Here is an 18,735-nt window from a genome sequence, read left to right as displayed (position 1 = left end):
TTTTCCTGTACTGTTTTAATACATTGAATGTGAGTGCAAATAGATGCACCCTTATATTTCTATTTTAATATATATTGTAATATTGTAAAGACATATAGTGAAATATATTTAACAATAAATTTATGTAAGATCCTCTGGTGATTTACTTTCAGGGATTATTCTAAATGCAAATACAATTTAACTGAAATATTTTTAAAGTTTTTTTTAATATTTTAGAAAATAAGGCAAGTGCATTTCTGAAAAAGGTTCTACACTTCTGGGGTACACACAATTTCTAGATAAATGTGTGACAACTACGGAAAGTATGTCAATAATAAAAACATTAAAAATATCTGTAATTTCATATAGACTGAAAAGGTATCAAAAGACAAAGTTACCAACATTAAATTAAATATGTTTAGACTTCATAAATACAAACACTTGTATTTACATAAATTATGTTCTAAACTAATTTTTTATTTGAAAGGAGCTTTTCTTTCTAGCAGATATGACCAATAAATTATATAAATGCTTCATATGTGAATTAAGGACTGCATAGTAAAATGGAAATATCAGAAAATGTTACTCTTTTGGATTTACTTTTTGCTAGTATATGATGTTTAACAAACTATAACCAACAACTTCAGAGCCATTCAAAAATACAATACTAGGAAATGAAAAACACTGTAGTTGCAATAATAAGAGCTATCATACAAAGGATCTATGGTGGATTGTTATATTCAATTGACATGTATTGTAATGAGTACTTGGAAAGTCTTTTGCTTTTTAAATACTAGCAAATTACTTACCTTACATTTGAATTTCAAGACATTGTTTCACAGATCAGAATATACAGCTATTATACACTTTTTTTTTTTTTTTTTTTTTTTTTTTTTTTTTTTTACACATTTGGGCTTTATACATGTAACACATTTGTACAACTGTAAATTTCATACTTCAAATTAAAAAGTTAGACTTCTCAGTACAAATTCAATGATCAATTTACACAAAAGAATATAATCCTTGGTGCCTCTAAATAAAACAGTGGGAAATATAATTCTGTTTTATATTTTTTCTGAAGTACACACATTACTTTAGTGTGCCTTTAGAAAAAAAGTAGATACAGTAGTATTACTTAACAGCATACATTTCTCTAAATTTGAGATACATTCTTATATTAAGAAATGTAATAATGGACAAAAGTACTGCTGATTGAGAGAGTGAACATGCTCAGTGCCTTGTCTTGTAATGAATTCAAAACTGTAGGAAGTTAGCCAAAATCAGTCAGATAATCTCTGAAGGCTCTTACCTAGCAAAGAAAAGAAGAGAAGAGAAGAGAAAAGAAGAGAAGGATTACTGTACAAAGAGTTTTGGCCAAAGCAGTAGTGCAAAGTTATACTGCCCCCAAGTAAGACTGATCTTCTTTGTGACCCAAGAGCTGACAAATGGAAAATAGAATGTCATCCAGCTTTCCATATACTGCTGAGAGTAGATAAATATCTGGCCAGTATTCTCCAAAAACAATTATTTCCAAGTAATACAATGCAATCTGTGGCAAAATATATAATTTTTAGAGTGAGCTTCTACTTTCTTATATCATTACCAGGTTTCTAAAAATGTAGCTGAGCAATGAATGGGTAGTTTACTGGGGCCAGGTACAGACATTCAAAATGCCTGAGGAGGAATCGATCTAACCCACATGGGTTTCTCTAAGTGGCTTAGGTTAGATTGGCAGTGAACAGAACACATGCTTGCCCTTTGGTGGGGGGGCATGCAGGTTACCTGCATTGGCTGAGGTTGGCAGGTTGGGGGCACTCCTGCACACCACCTGTGGGGTCTCCAAGATGCTGGAGACTGCTGAGGGCAGCTGAGTGCCCAAGCCACTCCTGACTAACTGCCAGGGTGAACACAACCCCCAACCCCCTACCCCCATCCCACCTCCCCACTGCCCTAGTACTCTGGGGCCCTGTAGCTGTAGGCCAAAAAGCCTTACTGCACCTTAGGTGCCCATAGCCTGGGTACCTGCAAGCAGTGGCAATGTTCTGTCCCTTGCCACCCCAACAAAGGTGATCCGCCTGCACCGGCTCCCGCTGAATTGGGGATCCATGGCAGAGGGCCCGGCTCTGGGCACTGTGCTGTGGCTCTGGCCACTGAGATGTGGTGCGCAGGAGCCAGGTTTGGGCTTTGTGGGGCTGTGCCTGAGCACAGGGGCATGGGGTTCCTTGGCTGGGTGTGCAGCCAGGGTCAGGCTCCATGGGGCTGTGCCTGAGTGCAGGGACTCTCCTAGGCTCAGTGTCAGGTTTGTATGTACATCATGGGGTGCTTCATGATAGGGCCATGGCCCAAGGACACAGTTACCCAGGTCCTGGGGCTCATCAGGGGACACAAAGCCTCCCTTACCTGCCCCACCTTGCCTGTCTGTGGTTGACAGATGGCTGGAGGGTCTGTGCTGGTTCGGCTGTGAGAGAGCTTAGAGACAGGGCCTGCTGGGCACTTCAGCCAAGAATGGGCTGAAAGCTAGCATGCCTGCCTGTGAGACTGGGTGTGGGGGCTGCAATGGAGCCTGGGATGCTGGAGGGCAGCGATCTAACTTAAATCAATTGGGGATCTGGTACAGAAGTTTGATTCAGTGGTCTAACCCAAATCAATTAGATTTGAGTGCACATGTAACCAAGTCTATCTTAAATGGGGTTTCACCATTTTTAGACCAGTCTTTGTATGTCAAACTTCTTTATGGTAACAGGTTTAGATCGATTCCTGATAACTTAGACCAATTTATGTGTAATATCTGTACCTGGCCTGGGACTCCTGCATGCCTCTCCATTCCTATAAACAATACACCTTGAATCCAAAATACAGCTGAAGGTTATGAAATGAACCTCCAAAAAGATTCAGATTCAGGATAAGAGAGAGGGAATTGTCTTAAATTTTCCCATTAACTGGAAGAACAGAATCAGCTGTTAAGCTGACTGCTCGCCTCTGGTCACACAGTACAAGGGCTTGTATATAGAAAAGAATGGGAGGAGCGTCTCTTGAAGTTCAGGATGTCTATAATCATTGTGTTCCCTGCTGCATAGTGCCAAAGGGCGAAAAATATTTTTATCTGCTTGGTCTCCAGCACTAAGATACAATGTTAAAGATCCTACTGTGTTTTACCTGAGAAACAGAGGAAAAACTTAGAAAAAGGCAGTTCAGAAGAACTTCATAATGTAGCTTGTCTCTAAAAAGCTAAACCAAAGCAAAGGCATTTTTAGATTAATTAAATAGGATAATTAAGTCTTTTCCTCAAAAATACCTGTATAAAGTATATATACGTGCATAATTAGAAAATACCTCTTTAAATATATTTAAAAACATATTCTGCAATTGATATGCTTTAACTTTGGTACAATCCTATGCTTTATATTTTAGCAGTGATAAGTAGCTACATTTCATCAAACCACTGAAACTGTAGATTTTTGATAAGTTCTGCTGTAACCAAAATAGCTGAATTCATCAGGCTTTAACTTGAGATAAGATTCTAAGAAACTTGATTGGGGCTATACAGTGTTTTCACACTCTTACAAAAAAGGTCTTTTATGATGTGTGCAATATCAGCTCATATCTGAATTCATTAATATGCAAATTTGTTCATTTTTTTCCTTTCATGTCCAAATCAGAACTGCAAATGGAATCATACCTCCCTTCCATGACCTGATCTTGTTCACTGCTATATTTTTTCAGCAAGTTTATATGTTCTCATCTAACTCTATATAGAACATTTCCTAGAAGTCCCAGTTCCCTTCAAAGAGCTGCAAGCATAACAAGTAACATCAGATAATATAATATAGAACCTATGGTTTAACGTTGCTTACAAATCTTGATTATTGTGGTACTTAAATACAGTAGGTCGATTTTTTACAATAGTTTTGAAAATGCATATTTATTCATTTCCTAGTTTATCCTCCATTGGACTTCATTTAAATTTCATTTCTGATCATTGATGTTTTTCATGTTAACTCTTTTGAAAATGTCTGTATTTTAATGTAAATAAAACATTTCTCCATTTCTTTGGCATCAGAGGAATCACACAGCTGTGATGGTTCCATTGTGGCGAGAACGTGACCGTTCCAAAGTTACTCGTCTGTTATCTGGAATACAAAGAGAGAAAAAATAAAACATCATCTGATTTGAAACATGGATACTGCAATGTCAAGAGGTTTTGAAATAGTCCTAAAAATCACTTCAAATGAATATGTAAATAAGTAACTAGGATACTGGATCAGAGACGTTTCACACTGCAGCTGCCAGGCTGAGTTCAAGAGTTCTGCAATCAGCAATAAATTACTTTCTTGATCAGAAAAGCAGGGGTGATAAAAGCATCGGAAGAATTCTGAAGCACAGTCCCCTTGGAAATACCAGATGACAACTAAAATGTTAGGTAAAAATGTTGTTCTATAAAGTTTCTACATACTGTAGTTTTGAAGGAAGGCACTTCCAATTTCCTCTGAGTGTTCAATACGAATGTGAAAATGCACCTCCTAAACATGACATACTAAAAGTCTACGAGTTGCAAGTCTGCTCACTATAAATGTGTACTCATCATTATATAAATAGAAGAGTAAAATCAGCCACTTCCTAAGCATTTCCTGATTGGATGATGTTAACAACTTTCAGTATGAAATATTACACAGTAATTACTGCAATGAATAATGAATATCTTCCCATCACAGGAAGAAACAATCATGCACTAAAGCCAAATAATTTCAAAGTAAAGTTTTAAAAAGCAAGGAATGTTACAGGAAAAAAAGTATTTAAAAAACAGAAATAGATTTGTTCCGGTGGTCCTTAAGACCACTACTGTCTCACTTCTCCCTTACACTCTCTCTGGACTATGTCATTTGGCTAGTGGGTCCAGAAATTTGGTGATAGGTGGTGTCAGCATTAAATAACATGGCTCTTGGAGCCATGGCAAATCATGTTGCTCCCACTCATCCTGCTGCCAAATTTTGGACATGTGGGGATTTCTGAAGGCCAGTTCTGGAGAACAGAACAACAGCACAGGGCTGGGAATTTGGTAGCAGGGGAAGTGGTGGCTACCACAGCTCCAGGAATCACAGGAACCACAATTAATTTTGCTGTCACCAATTTCCAACCTTGTGCACCAGATGACGCAGCTGAATATTCTGGAATCAGTCCATGAATTGGACTCAATGCACTCATCCAGTCTGCAGGGCTGAATGAGTTAGACACCACTGTCCTAAGACTAAGGAATAAGCTGACTGCATATAGAAAGGGTGTTGTAGAGACAGAAAAAATATAATGTTTAGCTAATCATTCTGTATACTTCTACTGATAAAGCAAAGACAGCTAAGGCCTGTCTGGGTGTGCACCAGTTTTGCCACAAAACCAATCTTTCAATCAAATCTTCCTTTCCGAAATCCAAAGAAAAAAATTCTCCCATAAGTACTCTGTGGGGTGCTATTTCCATGGTATTTGTTGGTGCTTTTGTAGTCTTGCCCCAAGGTGCCGCCTAATCTTGATGAATCCATGGTTAGGGTTACCAATTTAAGTTGCTCCTTACAGACTGAATCTCTCAAGGAAGGAGCATTAACCTCAACAACAATTACAGGGTCAGTAGATATTAGAAATTAAAATTCAAAGTATATTTGTATTTGCAATACAGCAAGGGGAGTACTGCCACCCAAATGTGTTGTGGGTTTGCTACAAGAGCGAGCAAAAATCATCTAGCAGTTGAACATATCAATGGAAAATCACCAGTAGCGCTATTTATCTAATATATTTTTAGTATTACTAATTCAACATGCTCCAAAAAAAATCATGAGATTTAAAACCATAGCAAGTGCCACTTTTATTATAATTACGCATCTCCATAAGCCCGAGTCACACTAAAATTGCAAAAGTTGGGAATAGTAGAATTTCCTTCCTAAATTGAAGACAATCTGAATTTAATTTAATTTCTCATTATTAACGGCGTCTTGAATTGGCTTAGTAAATTATTTGCAATTTGTTAGAGAAAAGGCTTATGTTTTCTAGGGATAGGGAAAAGAAAACATGAGAACATAAATTCAATACTGACATTGGGGAGTGGACTGACATTCTGGACAATGAGAAAAGACAGGGAACAAGGTTTTAGTTATCATCACTGGGATATATCATCAGCATTTGCAAGAGATTTTTCTGCAAAGCTCAGAGAGCTTTCTAGTGTCTCTTAGCAAGACCACAGGGAACAGGAAGTCAATTGCACTTTGATAAAATCATCATGCCACAGTAAAAATAGGGATGGAGGAGACAATTTATCTGTTATTTAAAATAAGTTAACACTTTCATATTGCTAGAATATGCATGGGCTAATTGTTTTTCTTTAAAAAACAAAACACTAACCAATCATTCAGTATGTATGTACAACATTTCCTTTGATGTTAAAAAGAAACATTTTAGTAAGAATAGATCAGTAGATCTCAACTTTTTTAGACTCAAAGCATCTTTCAGAAAATACCAGTTTTTAGATTTCACTCGTGTTTTGACTACAGATAAATAATAGAGCAATTGTGAAGAACTCAGAAACACTATAACAGATCAGAATGTTTTTGACACTATGGATTTCAATTTGAAATCTCTGTGTTAACATATGAATCATGTGTAGGTGTCTGTACACCTAACAGTGCTATTATTGTGCGACACCCCTAAAAGGATGACATGGCACCCTGATTGAGAATCATTGAAATAAGCAATAAAATGTGGCGTACTTTAACAGCATGCAATTTTTGAATGGCCACATCTCAGTCAAATCATACCTATTCTCCCATTCTAGTACTATCCAATAATTTAAACATTTTAATATAATAAAAAAAAGGTAGACAAACTATACCAAGAAAATTTTAGGATGAAAGATGAATGACAGTGGAGCGTGGAGGGGAAAAATGGAGAAGTGACTGAAAATGCAAGCCATTTTACTTCCCCAATGACACCAATACATTAGAAATGCAACACATCAGGGCACTGACACTCCCTTGATGACTGATTTGTATTGTCCTTAGATCAAGATACAATGGGAACAATAGATAACATTCACTGTCAGAAAACAAATATAATGTAATTCTGAAAACAGACCTATCTAGAAACATTTTAATTTGTTTTAGTAGTGTTGGAGTTTTGTTTTAGCAGTGATAGTCCAAAAAACATCCCAGAGGCAAGGCTTTTTGTGATATTTTTTCATTGGACAAACTGTATAATTGAGAGAGAGCTGCTAGACAAGCTTTTGGGAATCAGGTGACTGAAGGAAGGCGTTCCCGATGCCCAAAAGCTTGTTAAGCAGCTAACCTAACTATACAGTTGGTTCAATAAAATATATCACAAAAAGGCTTAGCAATCTGTTTTAGTAATTTCTGTTTAGACAAAAATAGTAAGCAGGAGAAAGGAATAATTTTGCTTTTCTGTACATAGGCATGATAAGGACAATATCAATGCAAAGATCTCTGTCACGGCGGGGTCCTGCAGGAGGACCGTGATCTCCTTACGGCCCCCTCACCGTGCCAAGTCGGCCCAAGGGCACCCTCAAATTCTCGCCCACCATGTCTTTGATGTTTATGTATAGTTGGGAGGCTGCCTATGACTCCCTGGGCACAGTTAGCTGGGACCTTGGTCCCCGTGTGTTCCTGGACCCCCTGGGGGTCCCCCGGTATGATGGGTGCTCCCCAGACACCCTAGCCTTATGGGCTATGCGTGGCTCCTACCAACCCCTAATACCATGCCCCAAGCCTCGCTGATGGGATAGACGCTGGTATGTCTCTTTACCTATATACTGCCCGTCTCTCGGGCCTCCTCTATGTACTCTCGCCCTCTCTTGGGCTCTCCGAGCCCACTTGGGGTCTCCCTGTAATGTTGCCCCTCTCTGGGGCCTTCTCTATAGTGTTGCCCCCTGTCTGGGGCCTTTACAATAGTGCCCCCTCCTGGGGCTTTCCCTGCGATGTCGCCCGAACTCGGGCTCCTAAAATACAGCCCCCAGTCTGGGGCTCTCTTTAGTTGCCCCAGCAACCTGCAGCTGTGCTCGTTATGTTCTGCCAGGGCTCTCTCTCCCTGGCAGTTTCTACTCCCTAGGAGCAGAGCACTGAGGTGCCCTGCGACACACCTCCCCCCTTAAGATCGGACTCACCGAGGCAGATCTTCACTCTCTTCCGGTGTTGCTCCAATCTGGGGTTCTCCTCGGCCTTTCTTCCCGCACCCGGCATTCCCCATACAACTGGCGGAGGTTTTAAGGCGCCTCCTCCTCGCCTTTTTCCCAGGGCTCACCGTGTGGGATTTCTCGGGAGTTACCTCGCCACAGGTAGTGTCCCCCCACACTAGCCATCCCTGGTAGGGTGCTACTCAGGCCTCTCTCTCGTTCTCTTTCACTGCCTTTACCCCGTGGAGCCAAAGCCCCTTTTCCTCCATCTGTGTCCCAGGTCTTCTCTTTTTTGTGTTTTATTCCATACCTCCCTCCTTTCCTGGGTTTCCTGCCAATCCTGGAGTTTTCCCCAAAGCTCCCACTGTTTTCTCAAAGCCTTCTGTGCATACTTCTCTCCCCAAAACTCTATCTTCCCTCGGTTGGTGGTTCCTCCTTTAGTCCCTTTGTAGATCTTCACGTAGGCTACCCCACCAATTCTTGCATCTACAAGCTTCCTTAAAGTCCACCACTGGACTTGTCCTGGGAGGTTGCTAACATACACGTATGGGCGTCTTCCTCCCTGTTGTTCTTTCTCTACCCGAATTACCCTGGTTGTTGATAGATCTTTTACTTCTTTAGTGTGGCCTACAGTCTGGATTTGACTCAATCCCTGCTTCTGTTCAGGGCCGGACATTTTATTCTTAGGGTGGAGCTTGAGATATCTTTCTCCTCCCCCCTTAGCTTCCTTGGGGTTCCGGTCTCTCTGGTCCTCTTCAGGCCTCTGGGCCACTCTTTTATGTCACCGTTTTGCTGCTCCCTCTCCATTGGAAACTGCACCTTGCTTTGATACTGTCAATCTCCTAACATCACACAAGCCTACACCTTTACCTAGTTTTTCCTTCAGGCAGTTCATTTCTTGAGCGTACTGGCTCGCCCACTGACCCCATCTTTGATTCAGGCACTCCCTAACTATGGAGGTGATCTCCTCTCTTATCCTTGTGGAGTCTACCCCTGAGAGTGCCTCCATCTTGGTCTTCTTTTTCTGCTGCTCTGGTTCCCCCTCTTCTTTAGGGATTTCTAGGCCCACCTTACTGGACCGTTCCTGATTTCTCAGGCCTTTTAGCAGTAGGGGCTGTGCAGTCTCTATCAGCTCCTCTGTGTCTATTAGGGTCTCTTTTAAGCCTGTGGACTCCTTAAGGTGCACCTTGCATCCTGCCTTAATCATGGAGGCATGTTCCTCCAACAGGCTGCTTATTGTAGCTAGTCTTTTGTGAGGTATCTGAGTGGCTTGTACTGGCTGTTGTGCCACCCTCTCTTGCAATGCCAGTTCCCTGGCCGTGCTTTCTTTTAATAGAGTCTTTAGGGACTGGATCTCTTCCCCCTTTTGGTCCTGGTCCTTTTCTGCCTCTTGCAACCGAGCCCGTTATTCTACACCCTCCTTGGTGCTGGCTCCCACTTCCATTAGCAGGGACTGTCTCTGTTCCTGGAACGTTTTAATCTGTTCCTCTAAGGCCTGTACCTGCTGTCTCGAGGTTTGCATCCGCTGCAGTAGCTGCTCCCTCTGTGTCGGTTGCTGCCTCTTTAGCCGAACTCTCTTCTAGAAGGGCTTTAAGATGCCGTACCTGGTCTTCCAGGCAGTCATTTTCCGCTTCTGCGGTCTGCAGCTGGGACTGCAGCTTCATGTGCTCCTCTGTTTTGGCTTTTATCTCAGCCTCAAGGAACTGCTTCTGTGCTTCTAAAGCCTCCTGATTGGACGTATATTCTTTCACTCTCTCCATCTCTCTTATTATCATTTTACTGGTTTCTTCTACCTGGGTATGGCTCTCTATTAACTTTTCACACAGTTCTTCAACCTGGTATTCTGCTTGTAAGCAACGCTCTTGCCAGCCTTCCAGGTCCTCCTGCACTGCTCCCGTTTGGGTTGCTGTACTTGTCACCTCTGGACCCTCCAACTCCCTAGAGTCTTGGCCCTTTGTAGCCGTCTGACTACCTGCTGCTCGTAACGTTTTATTTGCTGCCTCTAAAACTTGCCTTTGGAGCTGCGACTGCTCCTTCTCGGCAGTTGTCACTGCTTCCTTAGCCGAGCTGTTGTCAAGGAGGGTTTTAAGGGACCATACCTGCCCTTCCAAGTGATCCTTTTCATCCTCCACACTTTGTAGCTGAGCTCGCAACCTGTCACGGTCCCCCACTCTGGCCTCTAACTCCTTCTCAAGGGACAGGTTTCGTTCGTGCAACGCCTCATAATTGGCCATGTACTCTCTCACTTTCCCCATCTCCTGGGTGACCGCCTTGGTCGTTTTTTCTGACTGCGCATGACTTTCGAGTAGCTTTCCCCTCAGTTCCTTTGCTAGGAGCTCTGCCTGTATGCACCTCTGCTGCCAGTCTTCCAATTCATCATGCAGCTCATCTATACACTTCTCCTGGCTGTGGACTTCTTCCTGGAGGAAACTAACTAGACTTTTAGACACCTCCAACTTTTGTTGTATTCCCTTTGATTCTCCTGCCTGGGTTGTATAGGTCACAGCTGACTTTTCCCTCCAGGTCTCCATCTCTTTCCGCATCTCTTGAAGTTTCTCTTCTCTCTGTCTGCTCTTTTTGGCCTCTTCTGACATAAGCCGTTCTAGTGCCTGAGTCCTCTCTGCCTCGGCTGCCATCAGGCGTCTAATCTCTTTAGAGCCTCCTTCTTTTTTTCCTGCTTGTACCCGCTGTTCTAATCCAGCGGCCTTTGCTTCTGCCTGCTCCTTCTGGGATCGAGCTACCTCTAGCTCCCATTCTGTCTGCGCAATATTCTCTTCTAGTTCACTCACTCTTAATAGCCAGCTAAAACTTTCCTGCTTTAGGCTCTCCATATCCTCTCTCTCTGCCATGGTTCTACTCTTGTTCCTAGACTAGACCCAACGTCTTTCTTTCTATGACTCTCTAACGGCAGTCCCGTTTTTGATCTGGGCTTGCTTCCTCAAGCCCCTCAATCTCACTGCCTTGTCTATCTGTAAATAGCCCTAAGGTTCATCTCCCTTCTCAGGGACATGGGTTCTTTCCCCGTGCACGGCCTTTGCTTCCTGGCCAATGCACCAGTGTCACGGTGGGGTCCTGCAGGAGGGCCGTGATCTCCTTACGGCCCCCTCACCGTGCCAAGTTGGCCCAAGGGCACCCTCAAATTCTCGCCCACCATGTCTTTGATGTTTATGTATAGTTGGGAGGCTGCCTACGACTCCCTGGGCACAGTTAGCTGCGACCTCGGTCCCCGTGTGTTCCTGGAGCCCCTGGGGGTCTCTCGGTATGATGGGTGCTCCCCAGACACCCTAGCCTTATGGGCTATGCGTGGCTCCTACCAACCCCTAATACCATGCCCCAAGCCTCGCTGATGGGATAGACGCTGGTATGTCTCTTTACCTATATACTGCCCGTCTCTCGGGCCTCCTCTACGTACTCTTGCCCTCTCTTGGGCTCTCCGAGCCCACTTGGGGCCTCCCTGTAATGTTGCCCCTCTCTGGGGCCTTCTCTATAGTGTTGCCCCCTGTCTGGGGCCTTTACAATAGTGCCCCCTCCTGGGGCTTTTCCTGTGATGTTGCCCGAACTCGGGTTCCTAAAATACAGCCCCCAGTCTGGGGCTCTCTTTAGTTGCCCCGGCAACCCACAGCTGTGCTCGTAATGTTCTGCCAGGGCTCTCTCTCCCTGGCAGTTTCTACTCCCTAGGAGCAGAGCACTGAGGTGCCCTGCGACAATCTCTGAACAAGAAAACTTTTAAAGTCACAAAAACAAATTACATATGGTCCTCTACAAGGTGTCTGGGTTGTAAATCCTGTGAAAATCTTCTATAGCAATCAAACATAAAAAGAACCAGAATTCAGTCTGAATATTCAACTTAAAAGACATTTATAAAATGTCTAGTGATGCAGGTAGGAGTAAGCACTTACTAAAATAATAAACCCTAAACAAAATTATTTACCGCATAAAGCCAATTGACTGACGAAAATGTGAAAGCCGATTCAGTGCAGCATAAGCGTGAGGTTTTAGAGTTCATCTGACAGTGATTGACAGAAAACTAAAGCAGGATCTTTCACAACTGAGGCTGCAATGTGGACTGAATGGATTAAGTCAAGATTTAGTAGTTCTAAAACTTTAAATAAAATAATTACCCAAATGTCATAACTTTACAGAAATGTCCATGGTAGCTGCTATGACAATCATATATTTCCTCTTGCTTTATCGGTAGCCATACTAAACAAAAGGAAAAACAATGTGTGTGTGTGTATTTATGGAAGTGCACTATAGGTAAATGAAATGTATGGCATTTCATATTAGCTAATATAGCAAGGCAACCCAAGGCTTAACCCTGTCCCCCCATCCCCGGTACTACATTATATAATCAACTATTACATTCATATCAGCTGACAGGATCATTTCATCCAAAGTAGTAAATGTACAATTAGGTTTAGGGTTTAAAACAAATATCAAATATATTCTTATGCCTACCACATGAAATCAAAATGTAATCCTTATTGTGCAACTTCCACACTTAAAAATACATTGCAGAGAGTGTGTGTGTGTATATATATATATATTTATGGACTTACTTAAGCAACATTTATCTTTAGTCTCAGTCTGCTTTATTTTTGCTTCAGTTTAATATTGCAATGAAAATAGGACTCAATTATGCTGTATGAATTCTAGTTTAAATTCTCTTTAAGTGTAACATGAAGGCAGGGGATATTCGACTATCTGTTAATTTCCTGTCAAGAAAATAAGTAAAATAATTCTCAGTAAATGCTAAATCAGGGGTGGGCAAAATGTGGCCTGCAGGCTGGATGCCTGTGGGGCCCCGAAAAATTTAAAAAAATTAATATTTATCTGCCCCTGGCATGTGGCCCTCGATGGCTTGACAAAACTCAGTAAGCGGCCCTCTGCCTGAAATAATTGCCCACCTCTGTGCTAAATTATAGGCATAATATTTTAATTGTTCAACATCCTTTGATTTCACATTGAAATTTTAATATATAATTTCTCTCCAAATGTTTTATGTACGAGGGATTACAGATCTGCTGGGGGGGGAAGGTAGGGGAGGATTTATGAAAGGTTTTCTATCCTTTCTTTTTCTTAATGCTTCAGCATTAGTTGTATTATTAAAAGAAAAAACTCAATAGTTGCCAACGGTTTATTAATAGCTTGTTATCAGCATGAAACTCTGCTGTGTTAGGAGAAAAAAAAATTATATTTTACAGAACTGAAGTACCAGGATTAAATCACTTTTCTATATTCCACTTGCTTCTTATCCTTCCTTCCAGGTAGTGACTATGTGCTTTCTCTCATTATGAACATCACTTTCTGCAAATGATCAACTCTGGAAGTAATATAGAGGTTGCATGATCAAACAAACTCAATTATAGTAACTTTAGTGAGATTGAAACACTTGATATCAGAAAAAACCCAGGGTCTACAAAACTATAGCTTCAAGGCACACAAATGTGTATTATCCTGTAATGAGTACAGAAGATATATACTCTGACATGTTTAACGCTTGAGACAGCAAATATTAGAAACCATTATCTTGGGCTTTAAATTACTAATATTTGCATAGTTAATGAATTGACTAATTCATAAGGGTTATGTCAAATCTTTGGAATCAGTCAAAGTATCAGAATGAAAAACAATTCGTCTTAATATTTGAACTTAAAAGACAGAACTATTGATCTTCTGCAGGTAAAATGTCAAAGCTCATTCAAAAAGAAAACGGTTAGTGAGTCTGTGCATTGCACTGCAGTTTCTGTATAAATCTGCCATTTGTTAAATGAGCCTAGATCTCAGTTATATTCTAAGACAAATACAGCATGCTCTCACAAAACAAAAAATTGAAGGTAAGAATCTATACAGGATGGGACAATAACTTGAAAGCGCATATGAAATAATTAAATAAGGAATTTTATATGTTATGGGTTTTAAACAAAGAAATAAATTACTGATGATTGCTTGAGTATCTTCAGTATTTCTTTGCAACATATAGGAAATTGACTCATATACATATTCAGGGTAGATTAATAGATTGTTAGCGGCTGGAAGGGACCTTGCAAGATCATCGGGACTAACCCCCCTGTACTAAGCAGAAAAGACAAGCGGGGTCAGGTCACCCCAGTGAGGTGACCATCCAGTCTCCTCTTGAAGATCTTCAGGGTAGGTGATTGCACCACCTCTGGGGGAAGTGTATTTCACAATCTAGACACCCCGACTGTAAAGAAGTTTTTCCTAGAGTCTTCTAGGAGTTTGTGGCCATTACTTCTGGTTTTCCCTATGGGTACCCTGGTGAACAGTTGTTCACCGAGCTTTTGATGTAGTCCCCTGATGTAGTGGTAAGCTGATACCAAGTCTCCTTTATGCTTTCTCTTTTTTAGGTTGAAGAGGCCCATGTCCCTCAACTTCTCCTTGTATGGTTTGCCTTGCAAGTTTCTGATCATATGGGTGGCTCTTCTCTAGACTCTCTCAAGTTTTTCCACATCCTTGTTAAAGTGCAGCACCCAGTACTCTAGCTGTGATCTCACCAGTGCTGAGTACAGTGGAAGAATCACTTCCTTGGTTTTACATGCGATGCATCGGCTGATGCATGCCACAGTACTGTCTGCCCTGCTGGCTATAGCATCACATTGCCGGCTCATGTTCATGTGATGGTCGATTATCACCCCTAGGTCCCTTTTGGTCATGGTGCTAATCAAATAGGTGCCACCTAGCCTGTAGGTATGCTTGCCGCCAGATGGAGCACTTTATACTTCTCAGTGTTGAACTTCATCTGGTTCTGATTTGCCTCTCTCTCCAGCCTGTCAAGGTCCACCTGAATCTGTAGCCTATCTTCAGGTGTGACCATGCTCCTCCATAACTTGGTGTCATCCATGAACTTGGCCAGTGAGCTCCTCAGCCCCATATACAAATCAATGATAAAGATGCTGAAAAGTACTGGACCAAGCATGGACCCCTGAGGGACACCACTGGCCACTTCTCACCATGACAACACTGATCCATTCATAAGAACTCTCTGGGTCCTACCTCACAGCCAGTTTCCTACCCACTTAACCATTGAGCAGTTAAGCCCATAATCTTCCAATTTTTCCATAAGGATATCATGGGATACTAGATCAAAGGCCTTTTGGAAATCTAGTATATAATGTCAACCTCCTCTCCCTTGTCCAGGTGGTGAGATACCTGGTTGAAGGAGATGAGATTTGTAAGACAAGACCTGCCCAGGACGAAGCCACACTGGCTGTCATTCAGAATCCTACCCTTTGCGAGCGTATCGCTCATAGACTTGTTGATAAGTTTTTCTAGGATTTTTCCTGGGATAGAATTTAGGCTGATCTCTAGTTGCCTAGGTCCTCCCTTTTCTCCTTCTTGAAGATGGACACAATGCTGGCCCTCTTCCAATTCTCAGGGATCTCCCCTGAACACCACGAGTTTTGGAAAAGTTTTGCCAGGGGTCCCGTAATGACCTCAGCCAGCTCCTTCGGTACTCTTGGGTGGAGTTCATTCAGCTCTGCTGACTTATAAATGTCTAGCTTTTGTAGTTGGTCATGCACTAGCTCAGCATCAACAGTAGGAAAGCGGTCATTCCCAACATGCCCACTGTGAGCCTTCTCTAGCATGTTTTTCCCTGTGGTCCGGTGAAATACCATAGCAAAGTGGGCATTCAGAAGTTCATTTTTTTTCCTGAGTGTCAGTTACCAGCTGTCCTGAGGTGTTAAGTAGGGGCCCTATGCTTCCATTTGTTTTCCTTCTGCTCCCTACATACCTAAAGAAGGACTTATTATCCTTGATTCCTGTTGCTAACTTAAATTCAGTCGTCATCTTAGCTTTCCTAATCTTCTCCCTACTTGTGTGGACCGCTGTTGTATAGTCCTCCTTGAGGACTGTCCCTAGCTTCCACTGTGTGTATGCCTCTTTTTTTCTTTTTCAAGAGGACCATGATATCCATATTAAGCCAAGCCCTTGTGCTACCTTTCCTCCACATAGGAATGTTCTTTTGTGCTTTGAGGATTGTGGCTTTGAGGAATGACCACTCTTTGTGCGCTCCATACACCTTCTGTCCCTGGTCCTGCATCACCTCTCCTACTATTATCCTGTGCCTGTTGAAATTTGCATTTTTGAAGTCCAGGACTTCAATCCTACTAGCTGATGCATCTGCCTTGAGGTGGACAGTGAACATGATGATCTCATGGTCACTGTTGCCCAGGCTGCCCTCAAAATTCAAGTCACTCACCAGATCATCTCCTTTAGCCAAGACCAAGTCTAGGAGAGTGTTGCCTCTGGTTGGCCCTTGTACTTCCTGGGTCAGATAGAGCTTTTTTCCTAGCTTCCACAGGTTAAGAAGCTATGTGACCAATCCGACCTAGCCAAGTGTTCCAGGATTTTCTCTGAGACAGAAGTTAGGCTAATTGGCCTATAGTTGCCCAGGTCCTCTCTCCTCCCCTTCTTGAAGATGAGCAGAACATTGGCCCTGTTCCAGTCTTTGAGGACCTCCCCTGAGTGCCATGAGTTTTGGAAGAGTTTCACCAGAGGTCCTGCGATAACTTCAGCCAGCTCCTTCAGCACTCTCAGATGAAGTTCATTCAGTCCTGCTGAGTTATAAATGTCTAACTTTTATAACTGATCATGCACAGGCTCAACATCAACAGTTCATTAGTGCCTGCAGCATTATGTGTATTAGCATCCCTATGTTGAAAAATGGCTCAAATGAGCTATAAAGTGCCCCTGCTGCCATTTTTCAGCACAGGGACACTGATACATGTGATACTGGAGTGTGCTGGAGCGTGGTAATTACCACACTCCAGCAGACCCAATTAATTGAGTCTGCTTCAATATGTTGTAATTACAGTGTGTCAGAGCAGCCTCTATGTATGTGTATAGGTGCCCATAGTCACAAAGAAGGGACCTCCAGAGGTCTAATCCCCAACCTGAGGTGGGATCATCCCTATCCACACCATCCCATACAATTATAATCTAAACTCTACATGAGACTACACTCTACTCTGAAAGAATATAGACCTAACACCCTAATTTGCCACAGGTACAGGGAACCACAGCAGCCAATGTCCTGCTTCTATAAAATGTTGATAATATATGCTCAAGAGATACCAAGTAGAGGGCCATGACCTCTGCTACAAAGGAAGGCAAAAACTCCCACAAGTCCATACCAAGCTGACAATGAAATATGGTTCCTTCCTGACCCCAAATACGGCTATCAGTCTGACCCTGAACTGCGGAAGGGGCGGAGAGTTTTGGGGAGAGGTGGGTAAAATCCTCTGGGCAGGAACCTCTGGCTTTACTTCTAGCAGGAGAATCAGAACACCCAAGACTTACCTGTGGCTAACACAGGCTTAAAAAGAACCACATAGCAGGAAAAGCATGGGGTCGGGTGGGAGCAACCAGCAAAGCCCAGAAGCATGGGAAATACCTATGGTAGAAAATAGGCATACCTATGCCCAGATAATCCATGATCAGTGGCTGTCCAAACTCTTCTTGAACACATCCAGTGATGGAGAATCCACTACTTCCCCAGGCAGTCGATTTCACTCCCTCACTATTCTAAAAGTGAAGAAGTTTTACCAGATATCCAATCTAAACTTACTTTGCTGCAACTGCAAGCCACTGGTCCACATCCCCCTCTGTGCAGCAAAAGAAAAAAAGGTGGTTTTCCTCTTCTTTATGGTGGCCCTTCAAGTATTTGATGTTTGCTATCATGTCCCCTCTTAAGTGCCTTTTCCGCAAGCTGAACATGCCTACCTCCTTCAGCCTGTCCTCATATATGACTTATTTCCAAGCCCTTGATCATCTTTGTTGCCTGAATCTGGACCCTCTCTATCTTTTCTGCATTCTTTTAAAAATGTGGAGCCCAGAACTGCAGAGTTCTCCAGATGAGGCCTAATCAGTGCCAAGTACAGAGGCACTCTCACCTCCCATGTCTTGCACCTAATACTTCTGTTGATGCATCCAAAAACCACACTGGCCTTTTGCATGGCTGCATCACACTGCAGACTCATATTGAATCTGTGATCTAGCAAGACTCTGAAGCCCTTTTCTATAGAGATGCCATCAAGCCAGATGTCCTCCATTTTGTATTTGTGTTTTTGATTATTCCTTCAAAGGTGTTGCATCTTGCATTTGTCTATATTGAGCTTCATCCTGGGAGCTCTAACCCAACTTTCCAATCTGTCAAGATGCTTCTGAATTGCACTCGCATTCTCCATGGTCAAAATTTTTCCCAGTTTCATGATGTTCACAAACTTGCTCAAGAAGCTTTTAATGCCAGCCTCCAAATCATTAGTAAACACAGTGAACAGCACTAGGCTGAGGTCAGAGCCCTGTGGGACTCCACTTGAAAACTCCTGCTATTCTGACATAAACCTGTGAAAAATTAACTGTTGCTTGTGGCTGCTGAGTAAGTTATTTATCCACCATGTAGCATTTTTACCCAGCCCACGTTTCTCCAATTTATTTATGAGACAGTTGTGTGGGACCTTGCTGAAGTCCAGATACATGATACCCACAGCATTTCATTCAACCACTCAGCTAGTTACTTTGTCAAAGAAGGAAATCAGGTTTGTTTAACAATATTTCTTTTTCATTAATCC

The 18,735-nt window shown here is 42.3% G+C and overlaps 1 protein-coding gene across 1 annotated transcript in view; it reads right to left on the bottom strand.

The window, feature by feature from the left end:
- Positions 1–2,124: 2,124 nt before the first annotated feature.
- The window catches only part of LOC102387533 (protein diaphanous homolog 2-like), a 455,665-nt gene continuing 439,054 nt past the window's right edge, over positions 2,125–18,735 (bottom strand). The window contains exon 7 of the mRNA XM_006029471.3: positions 2,125–4,109. Within this exon, the coding sequence (XP_006029533.2) occupies positions 4,045–4,109 (65 nt within the window). The 3' untranslated portion in view covers positions 2,125–4,044. The remainder of the gene's footprint in view (positions 4,110–18,735) is intronic.

Source organism: Alligator sinensis, unplaced genomic scaffold (assembly GCF_000455745.1).
Source record: "Alligator sinensis unplaced genomic scaffold, ASM45574v1 scaffold333_1, whole genome shotgun sequence".
Lineage (NCBI taxonomy): Eukaryota > Metazoa > Chordata > Crocodylia > Alligatoridae > Alligator > Alligator sinensis.
Note: the sequence above shows the minus strand (reverse complement) of the source record. Positions and strands in the feature narration are given on the sequence as shown.